Source organism: Candoia aspera, chromosome 2 (genome assembly GCF_035149785.1).
Source record: "Candoia aspera isolate rCanAsp1 chromosome 2, rCanAsp1.hap2, whole genome shotgun sequence".
Taxonomy (NCBI): Eukaryota; Metazoa; Chordata; class Lepidosauria; order Squamata; family Boidae; genus Candoia; species Candoia aspera.
The window spans coordinates 20,944,532-20,958,459 of NC_086154.1; the positions used below are offsets into that span (position 1 = coordinate 20,944,532).

The following is a 13,928-nucleotide window of genomic DNA, read 5'->3' on the forward strand; positions in this document are numbered from 1 at the left end:
AAACACATTCACCTCTTACTCTAATTTTAACTGTAATAGACATTATTTCTATAATCTATGCCAACCTAATCATCAAATCCCAAAATCAAAACTTCATCTTTTTCAGTTACAAGCAGAAAGTCCAAAAGTGCTTTCCCAGTAGAAACAAAACTAGACAAATTGTTTTCTCTGATCAATATAGTCAGTTTCACCATCTCTGCCAGTTCCATTAATTTTATCATCCATTCTTCCACTGTAGGAAACCCTTTTTATTTTTAATTAAACCTACACTTCTGCTTTCTTGCATGAATTAATCAGCTCTACAGCATAGGATCACATTCAGATCTGTTGCATCCTCCCCTTCTTTGAGCTTCACAGAGACCCAACCTAGATTTTTCTTTCTTTCTTTCATGTGACAATTCATGCTCTTTACAATTCTGTTCTCTTACATTCCACGTTGCAGTGTTCTATATGGCATGATCATCACAAGATGGGCTCATAGATATTGAACTCTAGTACCTATCGAGAATTTGGTTAATTGAGGCTTTCACATTAAACTTTTCAGTAAGACAGAGAAGGTATAGAATGGAATGAATACCAAGTTTAGTCAAAACACAAGTTACTATTTCTGAACTCATTAATAAACTTAATTGATTCTTCTGTTTACTTCAGTGAAATCTTTTCCCCACTCCCATATTTAGCGCTTCTGCTTCTCATCTTGTTTCTCCATTCTTTGGGCAGAGAAGATCCTGCTTTGTATTACGTTAATCAGAATAAATAGAAGGATTTGCCTCTTTCGCAAATATAAGCCTTTTTGCCATAGTGCTTCGTTGGACTATTAACTAACATGAAAATGTCCACGTGGGTGTCAGGTTCTATGATCGTGGTTTTGAAAATTTTCTCTCCTTTCTCAGATTCCAGCCAAGTTAAAAGAAGCTTTAAAGATTGCCAAAGAATGTATAGAGAAGAGACTAGTAGAAGAACAGAAACAGGTAACTTACACATTTTAGTCTATGGTTCCATAGTTAACTTTGTGATATGCTGTAAATAATAAGCACAGCAAATAGTAAGTGGAAATGATTGCTTGTGCTTTCATAGAGAGGCCTGTCCTCCACTTAAGGAAACAACGGCAGAGGCATTTGAGGGCTGTCCTTGGGGACTCGAGCATTTGATAAAGAGAAACATGTAATTACAAAAGTCACTTTAGGAAGAAAAGTACCAAAGCATATTTAAGGTAGACATTGGGGATTTGTATTTTTTTTAACGTAGCATGCTTTGTCCTAAGTTCCTGCTTTGCTTTTTCCACTGAAAGATTCATCAGCACAGAAGATTGACAAGAGCTCAGTCCCATCATGGTTCAGAAGAAGAGAAAAAGAGGAGGAAGATCTTGGCACGGAAAGTAAGCACCAGGGCAATTTAAATAAATGCGGCATATTTCCAGCCAGTTTTTCCATTAAATTTTCTTATCAAATATTTAAACAACCACGAACTATTGTGTCAGCTCTTCCCTTAAAGAATTTGGGGTAGCAGCTTTGGAAAGTTAATTTCTTTTCCTCTAAATCTTTGCAAAATCTTATGAAAAAAGCCATATAATTATTTATTGTGATAACCTGGGATTTAGATAGAGCTCTGCCTCATCAACTTCAGTGATATCTTGCAATAATCCTGTTCTACCTGCGTGGCTTACTTGAGATAAAGTTGTATTTCCATTTGTGTGTAGAATTCTCATCCAAAGATATGCATTCTGTCCTGCAATGGCAGCTCTCAGGGGGTATTGATCATCTGATAATGCAGCATACTTCACTATTCTGAGCCAGATAGTTGTTATTCCTAGAGAGAGTTTCCCATGAAAAAATCTACAGTTGCAGGAAATGTTCTGCCCATGTAAAGGGACATCTGTCCCTCCTCCACATTATCTGCATGTGGAAACAATTTCTGTTACCAAATGTAGTGATACAGGAAGATTCAGACTCCAGGTCTCAATGCAGCCTCAATACTGATGAGCTGCAACTGCAGTTAAACTTTGAAGATGGTATCTGTTTACTATTCATAGTCTGCAAATCATACTTAATTGCCACTTGTATAGTAAATGCTAACATACAATGGCATGCCAGGTTGAAATCAAGGATGGTTCTCACTCCTAGTGCGACCAATCAGAAGACATCACTTTCCTACCAACGTTTCCTGTCTGGTAAGAAAGAAGGCAGAAAAAATGGGTAGAAAACAAGGAAGGACCACAAGTGGAAGACAGTTTAATGATCCTCCTTAGAAAGTTCTGTGCGGGAAATGGAGTTGTATGATAAAACCTTGTCTGGTAGCAACCTGGTGAATAGGAGGTGTATGAACAGCAGTTTACCAGGCAGATGGAAACTAATCAGCCTTTTCTTTTCTTTCTGCTGTTTGAAGAAATCTAAATGCTCAGCGTTTGAGAGTGGAGAAGAACAGTCAATGAAATACAGCAACTCAAACAATTCAGGTAGCCGAGTATGGTTTTCCTGTGGTACATGGCACTGAAGTAATCTTTTTTGTCATAGGGCCTGCAATCTCTGAAGGGGGCTTGCTGTTGTTCAGTTTGTGGGTTGGGGAAGCTTTCTTCATGATGGTAGTTCTGATATTTAGGATCTCATGGTGGTTTATTTTTCTTATGGAAATAAAGAGCAGTGCTGACTTACCAGCACCACCTTCCTGGAAGAGCACTAGCTCCTCCCCCAGTTCCCATGGCAGTTGCTCTGCTTGGCATAAGCTTGATAAATTACTCAATTGAGAGTGTGTGAGTCACTTCTGATGGTTTGAATACTGGTGTGTGTGCGAAGTTTAATCCCTGTTACAGCAGCTGATTTGGGAAACTTACCTCTTTGAGGCCAAGAAGTAAGCTGCTGTGAGCCAGGGCAGGGGAAAAGCAGCTACTGTAAAGAAGTTTTAGTGATCGTGTTTGCAGCCCCACAGCTGCTGTGCAGAACTATGACGACTACATTGGGTGGGACGTAGAAGAGGCATGAATAATGAATAAGCCAACACAATGAGAAGCTGTGAATTTGATCAGAAGAATGGCTTAGGGTAGTTAGGTGCCCTCTAGTCAGGTTTAGCTTCTGGTGACACTTGGACAAATGCTTGCCACTCTGATAGATTCATATGGCATAAAAACATAGAATACAGTTGGGTTACTGAGGGTCTCTGTATGTATAGTTTGGCCCAAAGTCCCTTTTGTACTATTGCTTTGGGAGGTGCTCCTTAGTCCAGAATTCTGTTCCTAACTAAGAAAGTAGATGTTGAAACTGAAATTGCCTTCATACTAATTGTGAATGTTTCTTATTCAGCAGGGTCTGGGACAAGCTCCCCTCTGACATCACCTTCCTCTCCTGTTCCTCCTCCTACATCAGGTGAGTGGAAGAGTCAGTACCTTGCATGCTCATTTAGCATGGCTTGGCTTCTAATGGACCAGTCTTGTCCTTCACAGGAGATGAAATCTTGGTGGCTTTTGGCTTCTGCAAAAATGAAGCTAAATAAAAAGTTTTTTCTTTCATAATGAAGGAAACTATTAGAAAAATATTCTAATTTACCAGCTTCCATTTATTTCTTGAAGTGTCATTGCTGCATAGTTCGTACTAACCTAGTCTGTTTCCCTTGTCAGTTTAGGATCAATCCATATGCATCATGTTGGGTTGATCAACATGGGTAATGCTTAGCACTCCATTTGTGCTTTTGTCCTTCAGCAGCTCCTTTGTGTGCAATAAGACTAATAATTTATTTCCTGTATCAATAGTACACACGCCTGTTGTTTGGCATGTCAGCAGAAGATCATCATGGAAAAGAAATAAATCTAGAAACTTGGGCAGTTGGTTTCTACCAAGAGGAAAGGGAGTTTGAAGGTGCTTCTTTCCACAGCGACAACAGCTGGTTCTAGTTCAATAGCTGCATAGTATAGTGATTAAGAGATTGAACGGTGAATTGGAAAACCTTGTCTGTGCTATAAGGTAGCTTTAGCAAGCCACTTTCTGTTCTTCCTTTGTAATATGGGGATCACAGTTCTGAGCAGTTATACAGAATAATTTCAAGAAGTACAAAAGATGTTTGAGGCCCTTTAAAGATTCTACAGCCATACAGAATGGAACTGGATCTGAGTAAAGATCTGAGTGAAGATCTGGTTTCCATCCTATGGCGTCTCCCAGACCGTGTGAGATGCTCTGGAATTGTATCTCCTGTTTCAGCACTGCCAGGAATTTTTTTCTGGAAAGGTACAGGTAGCTAAGACTAGAGAAAGGGGTTGTTTGTTGTATCGGTGTAAAAGAGCAGTTATGCATCTTGCACGGATGAACTGAGACACCTACAAAGATTTTAGGCCCCTTTGAAAGCAGCTCTGGACCTTTGTGTTCCCCTAACAACAACAACACTGGAAGGCTGAGCTGTTTGTTTTAAACTCAGGTGTAGCTAAAATGGGTCTAAAGTGAAGAGAACACCTGCCTTACCTGTCCTCCCAGCTTCTGAGCACCACAGCCTGTAAAGGAAAGGCAGGCAGGCAGGCAGGCTGGCTGGCTGGCTGGCTGGCTGGCTGGCTGGCTGGCTGGCTGGCTGGCTGACTCCATCCATCCATCCATCCATCCATCATGGCTGCACATTGGACATATGATAGCATCTCCCCTGCAGCCCACCGTGGTGATAGAAAGTTGAGGGTCATCAGCGTACAGGTGATGCTGCACCTCACACTGTTGGATGGCCTCTCCTTGTGGTTTTATATAGAGGAGGAAGGACCTAGCCCTCTGGCACCAGGCTGCCTCACCAATTCCACTACCACTGACTGAAACTTTCCACTGAGGAAGGAGTGGAAACACATCAGAACAGTGCTTCCAGTCCCCAATCCGTACAGGCAGCCACTGCATGGATACTGTGGTCAGTGATCTAAGAGGTCCAGGAGAGATGTGCTACACCCATCCAGATTCTGTCAGAGATTATCCAGGAATGCAACTAATGCTGTCTCAGTCCTGTACCCAGGCCGGAACTCTGGCTAAAAATGGTCCAGATAACCTGCTTCTTCTAGGGTCCTGTGTGGATAATCCACCACCTCAACAATTTTGCCTCCAAGTGGAGGTAGAAAACTGGGTGGTAATTGGGTAAGATCCTGAGATGTAGGAAGGTCCTCCTCAGATAAGCTAATTACAAATGCTGATTTCAGTTCTGCTTTTATTTGGTGGTGATTTTTTTAAAGAAATTAAACACCATTTTTTTAAGAAGTAGGTGTTTTACAAAGAACTAACAATAGAGGTTGGCTAGTGTATTATGCTGAGTGTTTAAGCTGAGTGCGTAAGCTCAACTGTTAACACTGATTTCAGGGGAAATCTAACACAACTCTTTTTCACATTTTATCAGCAATCTGCCCTCATCTTTAGTTAGCAGTGAAAACTATTTCTGCTACTATTATTTTGGGATAATCACTATCTATAATAGGAGAATATTTTCAGGATCTGTAGAAGTGAAAAATTAGGCCAGGTATTTCAACTATGTGGTCTGAACATCAAAATCAGTCTTGAAGTGGAAATGATAGACAGAATATGTTAGATAGTGGTAGGCATTCAAGGACAAGGAATAATGCCTGACACACACAACTGTGGAAACACAGGTACTTTTGTCTTTTTGGACCAAAGTGTGAAAAAATATATCTTTGGATTTTATGCACAGATTTTTTAAAAATGCAGGTACTGTAGGTTCAGTTACTGTAGGTGGGGCATGATTGTGAAATGCGTGACATGAGTATGTAGAATAAATGTATGTCTTTCACTGTGGTCCTGAGGAAGATCCTTTTTCTGAAGCTGCAGATGGTACTGCAAGGAAATCTCCATAACACTTATTATGACACTGTTCAACTAATACTATTTTTGCATTTTTGATATGTTAACTGTCAAGTGGCATTTTAAAGCTGTGTTTTTTCTGAGTTCTATAGTACTTGTGTGCCCTTACGATGTGTGTGCTTAGGCTTTTGAATCTACATTCTTTGCCATAATAACTGGCCCCCAAGCAGTATACAAATAACAAAGCTAATTTAAACGAAAGGCAGGGCATAGTATGTAGTGCTATGCACATAGCCTCTAAGTAGTAATCTCCAAATCCTTTAATCCTTTTATAGGGAGGAGCATTTCCCTATAAAACTGTATTTTAACCTGGTGATAGAAAACTAACAGAATTGGCCAGGGCATGTGCCACCATTGTCCTACCTAAAAAAAATCCAACGGGCAACCTGTTGGTTAAGCCTGCTGACATAGTCTGCTTCAAGACAAGTTATATTTTCAGGTTATGGATACTGTCATGTTATCTTGCGTGGTGGCCTGACCCCAAAATCATATTTGTATACGTGTGTTTAAAAAGTTGCCTTCTCATAAGAGAAGGAGATTTTTGGAGATTTTTGGAGATTTCACCCAAAGATCTACAAGAATGCTGAGATTTCAGCTTTTTTAAAAAAGTTTTTTAGTATTATTTTGGGAGCTAGATACATTGGCAGATGTAGTATTTCTCTTGTCTGCCACTGATCTCTATCGTAGTCCGTTTATCTAAAGAATTCTCAGCACTTCTGCTAAGATCATATACCTTTAACCAAGATTTTGGGAAAAGAAGATGCTTGGAAGTTCTTGCCTGCAGCTGGAAGACAAAGAGTTTAACATGTATCATTTGAATATCTTAAAAACACAAGAGGTCACTGTGTGGTAACATTCGTATTGATGGAAATGTGTTTTTTTATTTTCCTTCCAAACATTATCTCACTGAGCAGCTGGGATCAAGGTGAGGTTCTGGACGAGAACTTCGTAAACCCTGTTCTTAATTTATTTCTGTGATGGCAAATTGATAGTGATATGTGAGTTTTTATGGTTGTATGTTATCAGTGCATTTAGTTTAGATGCTTGTTTGCATATTTTTCAAGGGATGAAGGCATATGAGCATTGTTCGTTGGTTTTTAATCTTAAAACATTTCCATGGAAGGAGTGGGTAAAATTATCATTCGATCCCAGTGAGAGCATGGTTCTGCAGAGTAAGAAAGAACTTTTCACAAATGTCTGTCTTGCTTAAATCAGATAAGACTTTAGCTGAAACTTAGCTGAAATCCTGTATATACTTCAAAAGTAAACCCCATTGAACTCAATAGTAGGAGTAAGCATATAGATCATCCACATTCATGTTATACTACATGGTTTTTGCCCTTGGTTGCAAAACTGTTTCTCTTCCTCTCCTACTTGATTCAAGTGGGGTTGAACAAAAGCATTGAGAGACAAATTGGAGAATGAATGAGAGAATGCTTTCTTATGACTAACCCATGACATCTATCCTGGCACAGTTGTACTGTGGCAATACTCTCACACCAAAGTTCCATGTTTGGTGAAAGTAACATGAATCATATCAACAAATTGCCCTACTGCCTGTGTAAGTTTATTTGATGCTGTTTGCACTGTAAATTTACCTTGAAACCTAGTGATGGAGAAGGTTAGTAGTGCCATTAATCTGCCATATCTCAAATCATCCTATTACACATGTAGTCTTAGACCACGTATGTGGAAATTGGCTTCTGTCTGCACATCACAAGGTGAGAATATAGAAATAACTGCTATGTGCACAGTTGCTCGGATTTATTTGTTTATTTATCAAATTTTGCCACTGCCCATCTACCCCCCAGAGGATTTTTCCCACTTAAGCAGAGTGAGAATGTGAAGCTGATTGGTGAGGATTACTATTGTTAACAAGGTTAAAAGATACCAGTCATTAACTTTCAAGCTATCCAGTATCATTGGGATGTTTTATGGAAAGTAAAGTATGGACCTGGACCTCTTCGTGTATTTATGTATTTGTTCACATTATTTTCCAAAGTTACATTTTCCAGGTCCTTTATTCATGGTACCTCCTCAAGGCATCTTATTTCCAGGACTGAACTGGACAAAACAGGCTGTAAGGTTGCAGCTCTTACACCTCTTGCACAGCTGAAAATTTCTGGGAGTGTTTCTGTAGTACTCCTGTGGTAACATAGTAACTCTACAGCTATAGAGTTCTAAGTTCATAGTATAGTGGTGGACCCTACGCTCTGTATCTAGATTCAGTTCTCAGCATCTCCAGTTAGAAGGGCAGAGAAAGACTCAATTTTCTTGAGACTGCGGGAAATTGCTGCCAGCCAGAGTAGACAAACCAGGGGAATGTGGACCCATGGTTCAATCATACAGAGTAACTTCATATGTTCACTGCAATCTTTAAAAGAGGTGGAAAGTTTTTGAATGTGTCTGAGGTTACTGTATTTGCCACAATGTGCATGTTTGTATCTATGGGTATGGCAAACACATCATCAGACCAATTCATGCAACCATGTGCTTTCAGTCTAGTGTATCAGGTTACTTACATCTGTATCTCTCTCTTGTTGTTGTTGAAAGGGTATCATTGAACATTGGAATACTGACTGTTTTGCTCTTTTTCCTGTCTTTCTTCTTTTCTTCTGTCTTCAGTAGAGCATGCGCCATTTTGAACATGAATTCTCGGTAAAGTAATCTGATGTTGATGTCCCTTTCTTAAGTGTTATTTCAGAGTGTGAGAATGATCCATACTGAAAGATATCATGAGACATTGATTTAAATTATTTTGCTGAAGTATGTTTTTAAAAAGGAGAACATTTTTTCCCACTTCCCTCCACTTGTTTCTAATGGACCAAAATTGCATCTGCTATTATTAAATCCATCCTTGAAATATTTTTCCATAAAACATTTTTATAAACGCCTCCTTAGCTTTGTTAGTATTAGGGTTATCAAATAGTCAACCAATTTGAAGTAGATGCTCTCTTAAAATAAACATGTGAACTAACAATACTATACGCTGCAAGCATTTTAAGAACAATGTTTTCCCCCAGCCAATTGCAAAGTAAAACAGAAGAGGAGCTCAGGGAATTACAGTGGAAATGAAGCTGGAAAAAAAGAACAGCCAACTTCCAAAGAAGCTTTCCCTCTAAAATGTTAAACTTTTAAAAAGATTAATCCAAAATCATACAATGTCAAAAATAGTGATGGATGACCAGGTTGCAGAGATAACTCAGTATGTTTTGGTGTTTGAGGTAGAAAAGATAGGAAAAAGGTATGAACAATTAAATTGAGAAACTTCCATAGTATGGGAGAATGAGAAAGCAATCCTGGGTAAAAAGCCCACTTAATTGAGTCTCTTAGCCTAACTTAACCCATAAGACTATTTCCTATTTCTCCATAGAAGTTAATAAGTTTTATTGAAGATGCCATTAGTAAAGAGTGGCATTGGGAAGTTCCTATCAGCTAAATAAGTTGCTTCATGCAGGAATGCAAGATATTCACCAATTTATGGATACAGACTAGTAGCATTTTTTGGCACTGGAAGTATGTCCATCTACTTTAGCCCTGCCAATTATGGAGCAAATATTAATTTGCAGTTTAATGCTTAATTAGATGTAGGCTGAATTGACTGAAGTTTGGAGTTTTTATGAAATAACTGGGCAAATAAATAATTGGGGAGAGGTGTGCTGTTCAGGAAAATTCTCTCTCTGCGTAGAAAAACATTGTAGGTGAAGTGGCTCCTAACCAAAAGGAAGGAATGACAGATGACAATGTATTTAGCAGCTCAAGCAATTCATCTACTCACATGGGTATTATATAATGAGAGCGAAAATTCAGGTATTTCCGGCTATCACATTCTAGTAAAAGTGTTGATTGCTGGTGTTGGATGAGTTATGTAAGGTACTGGGGGGAATGTTTTCACTGCAGGGGTGGGTTTCCACGTGGGACTGAACAGGCAACTGAAAAGGCCTTTTACATCTTGAAAGCAAGAGATGTGCTCCTTTGGTAAGGAAAGCGGAGCACAGCTTTGAAGGAGCTAAACATCAAACATGGTTTCTGGAATGATAAGGGTTGCTATGGGGAATGCAGCACTATTAGCTTTGGGCGTGTTTTGTTTTGTGAGGCTTCATGAGCACTTACTTGGTTCAGTGATAATAGAGGAAGATTTAACATTTTACTTTTAAAAAAAAAACACAAGATGTGAGTAAGGATGTGCTGTTCAGTGCTGCTGAAGTCATGGCAACCTTTGTTTCTGATGTAAGAGCACTCCATGCAGAGTTTACTAGTGAAACGATCACATCTGCTAATGGAAAGCATAGCAACAAAATGCCACTAGTGTAAATAGCTTTGGATCCCTCAGAACTGTTTTCATTTTTCACTTGAAAAAGGCCATTCAGGTTTTGGGCTGGGAAAAAAAATCCGTGGAAAAAAATCAGGGTTAGTAAAGGAAACATCAGCTTAAGATCAGAGTTAAATAGATGCCACAATATGCAACTGAGAATGATGGTAATGTATATAAATTTGGAAAACTACAATTCATTGGATTGTTATTTGTGATCATTATAACTTGGCACTGAATTCCAATTCATTTTCTTTTGAATTTCTGTCCTGATCATCTTAAATCCTCAGTCAACTTTTATTGCAGCATTTTGCATGAGCACTACCTTCCTTCCTATCTAGTTTAATGTCACTTGTCTTAACAACTCAGATTTTACACTCCAGTAATTATCAGCAAAAGCTTCACATTTAGAAAGCTTATTTACTGGCTGCACTTCAAAGACCTCTTTTAAAAAACACTGGGTTACTCGCCATTCTCAACAGGTCGATCAAGTTTGACTCATGTAACAGAAGAGTTACTGCAGCTGGGAGGATGAGTGCCTTAATACAGCACAGCAGGTCCCCAGTTTAAGAACAAGTCCCATTCCTAAGTCCATCCTTAAGTTGAACTTGTATGTAAGTCAGAACAGTTATTTAGCATTCGTTAGCCAGATGTTAGTATATAGTATATATTTTACCTTTCTATGCATATAAAACACTTAAGAAACACTTCCAAATACATTAAAGCATCTTAAATATAATAGTACATAAAGCAGTATTGTGTACTTAACTCAAAACATTGTACTTAAATTTTTAATATAATAGGCTTTATGGCAGTCTGTTCTTAACTGGGGGTCGTCCGTAAACCAGGATGTTCTTAAACCAAGGACCTGCTGTACTGATTTATGAGGCCTGCATTAATATCCCTTGGCAGGACTTGGTCTCTGTATCGTGGGGCTGTTTGAGGACAAATGTACATGTGGTAACAGCTCTATCTGAATGTAGTAAATACAAGTGCAGAAATAAATTGCGGTTCCAATCGAAGAGAAACTGGTTTGCAGGCAGTGGCTTAGAGGCAGTTCTGATAAGGACTTTTGCTTATTCTCTGCACCCCAGTACTGCCATTATAATGCCTTAGAGAAGAGCTATTCTGGGGGAAGAATTGCTTCATAGGAAAGACCTTTAGTTAACTGGGTGATTCTCCACCCTGGATTATTTTTATTTTCTCACATCCATGAGAATGTAATTGATAAAGGTTTTTTCCCCCCAGATTTCCATTGTTAATAGATAATATTGATGTACTATACATGAGAAAATAAAAATATCTTTATTTTTCATAAAGATAATCCAATTAATTTTTAATTCATAAAAAGTCCTAAAAGCTTTGGTTTTGTACTTGAACAATTTCTTTCCTGAGCAATGGAACTGCTTCTTAAAGTTCATTCCGGAAATAACCCACTTAGGCCCATATTCCCAAAGATACATAAAATTTGAGCGTGTTACACATGGGCAAGTTTTCTACAACCAGTTATTTTGGAATTAGTCCTTTTTCTTCAGGAATCGTCTAAATCAGTGTTTCTCAACCTCAGCAACTTTAAGATGTGTGGACTTCAAACTCCAGAATTCTTAAAAGAATTCAGTTGCTGAGGCTGAGAGAACACTGCTCTGAATCATATGTAAATCATATATGATGTTTATATTTTTCCTTACAACATGGTTGGAAGAACTTACTTTCATGGGTTTACAAAGAAGAAAAATGGCCAGTTTTAACACAGTAAGATCTGCCTTTATTAATCAGGTAAATTATAAATACAATTAATACTAGTTGAGATACTTAGCCTTAAGCAGATGTTCCTATATCTGCTTAAAATTGGATACTGGAAACTGAACAAGCTGGTTCATTCTGAATTTGAACAAGTTGTCAGATGGATGTTAAAGCAGAGGATGCATGCTAAAACTTGATGTCTATGACATAGCCAGCTTATAGCTTAGCTTTTCTGCCTAAGAATTGGACCAGATGTGAAAATTCCTTCTTCCTCCTACAGTGATGAGAGAAAGTTTATGAACACTTTATAGACATCGGTAATCACACAGTACTGTTAGCTACATATGATCAGAGTCAGGTGGGCAAACATTGAGGGAACAATGAATTCTGAATTGTACCAGAAATTCTTACAGGAGAATGTCAGAGCTGAAGCTTTAAAAAAATATGGGTCATTGCAGGAGGACAGCAATCCTAAACAAGTAAATCTACAATAGAGTGTCTAACGCCATTCATATATTTGGGTAGTCAAAGCCCTGAACTTAACTTAATTGAAATGAAGGATATGAAGTGAGCAATTCATGCATGACAGCCAAATACTGTAATACTGATTAGTTGAATACTGTAAAAAATAAAAATGGACTAAAATACTTCCAAGGAATGTGTGGATTGATCAAGTACAGAAATGTTTGCATTAGATTGGAAAAAATCAACTTCTATCCCCATACCAAAAAAGGGAAACACTAAAGAATGTTCAAACTATCGAACAGTGGCACTCATTTCACATGCCAGTAAGGTAATGCTCAAGATCCTGCAAGGTAGACTTCAGCAATTCATGGAGCGAGAATTGCCAGATGTACAAGCTGGGTTTAGAAAAGGCAGAGGAACTAGGGACCAAATTGCCAATATTCGCTGGATAACGGAAAAAGCCAGGGAGTTTCAGAAAAACATCTATCTATGATGTTTTATTGAATATTCTAGAGCCTTTGACTGTGTGGCCATAACAAATTGTGGCAAGTTCTTAGTGGTATGGGGATACCAAGTCATCTTGTCTGTCTCCTGAAGAATCTGTATAACGACCAAGTAGCAACAGTAAGAACAGACCACGGAACAACGGACTGGTTTAAGATTGGGAAAGGAGTATGGCAGGGCTGTATACTCTCACCCTACCTATTCAACTTGTATGCAGAACACATCATGCGACGTGCTGGGCTTGAGGAATCCAAGGCTGGAGTTAAAATCGCTGGAAGAAACGTTAACAATCTCAGATATGCAGATGATACCACTTTGATGGCTGAAAGCGAAGAGGAACTGAGGAGCCTTATGAGGAAGGTGAAAGAAGAAAGTGCAAAAGCTGGCTTGCAGCTAAACCTCAAAAAAACCAAGATTACGGCAACCAGCTTGATTGATAACTGGCAAATAGAGGGAGAAAATGTAGAAGCAGTGAAAGACTTTGTATTTCTAGGTGCAAAGATTACTGCAGATGCTGACTGTAGTCAGGAAATCAGAAGATGTTTAATCCTTGGGAGAAGAGCAATGACAAATCTCGATAAAATAGTTAAGAGCAGAGACATCACACTGACGACAAAGTCTGCATAGTTAAAGCAATGGTGTTCCCCGTAGTAACATACGGCTGTGAGAGCTGGACCATAAGGAAGGCTGAGCGAAGGAAGATCGATGCTTTTGAACTGTGGTGTTGGAGGAAAATTCTGAGAGTGCCTTGGACTGCAAGAAGATCAAACCAGTCCATCCTCCAGGAAATAAAGCCAGACTGCTCACTTGAGGGAATGGTATTAGAGGCAAAACTGAAATACTTTGGCCACATAATGAGAAGACAGGACACCCTGGAGAAGATGCTGATGCTAGGGAGAGTGGAGGGCAAAAGGAAGACCAAGGGCAAGGTGGATGGATGATATTCTAGAGGTGACGGATTCATCCTTGGGGGAGCTGGGGGTGTTGACGACCGACAGGAAGCTCTGGCGTGGACTGGTCCATGAAGTCACAGAGTCGGAAGTGACTGAATAAACAAGCAAAGGAGATGCCACCAGTTACTA

General features: G+C 39.0%; 1 protein-coding gene across 3 annotated transcripts in view; it reads left to right on the forward strand.

Annotated features, from left to right (window-relative positions):
• PXK (PX domain containing serine/threonine kinase like) overlaps window positions 1-13,928 on the forward strand; it is a 51,147-nt gene that overhangs the window by 35,808 nt on the left and 1,411 nt on the right. For 2 of the 3 annotated variants that reach the window (XM_063291493.1, XM_063291492.1), the window contains exons 14-17: window positions 894-971; window positions 1,292-1,378; window positions 2,386-2,455; window positions 3,297-3,359. In XM_063291493.1, coding sequence (XP_063147563.1) covers window positions 894-971; window positions 1,292-1,378; window positions 2,386-2,455; window positions 3,297-3,359 — 298 coding nt within the window. The remainder of the gene's footprint in view (window positions 1-893; window positions 972-1,291; window positions 1,379-2,385; window positions 2,456-3,296; window positions 3,360-13,928) is intronic. The other variant, XM_063291494.1, reaches the window with a different exon arrangement.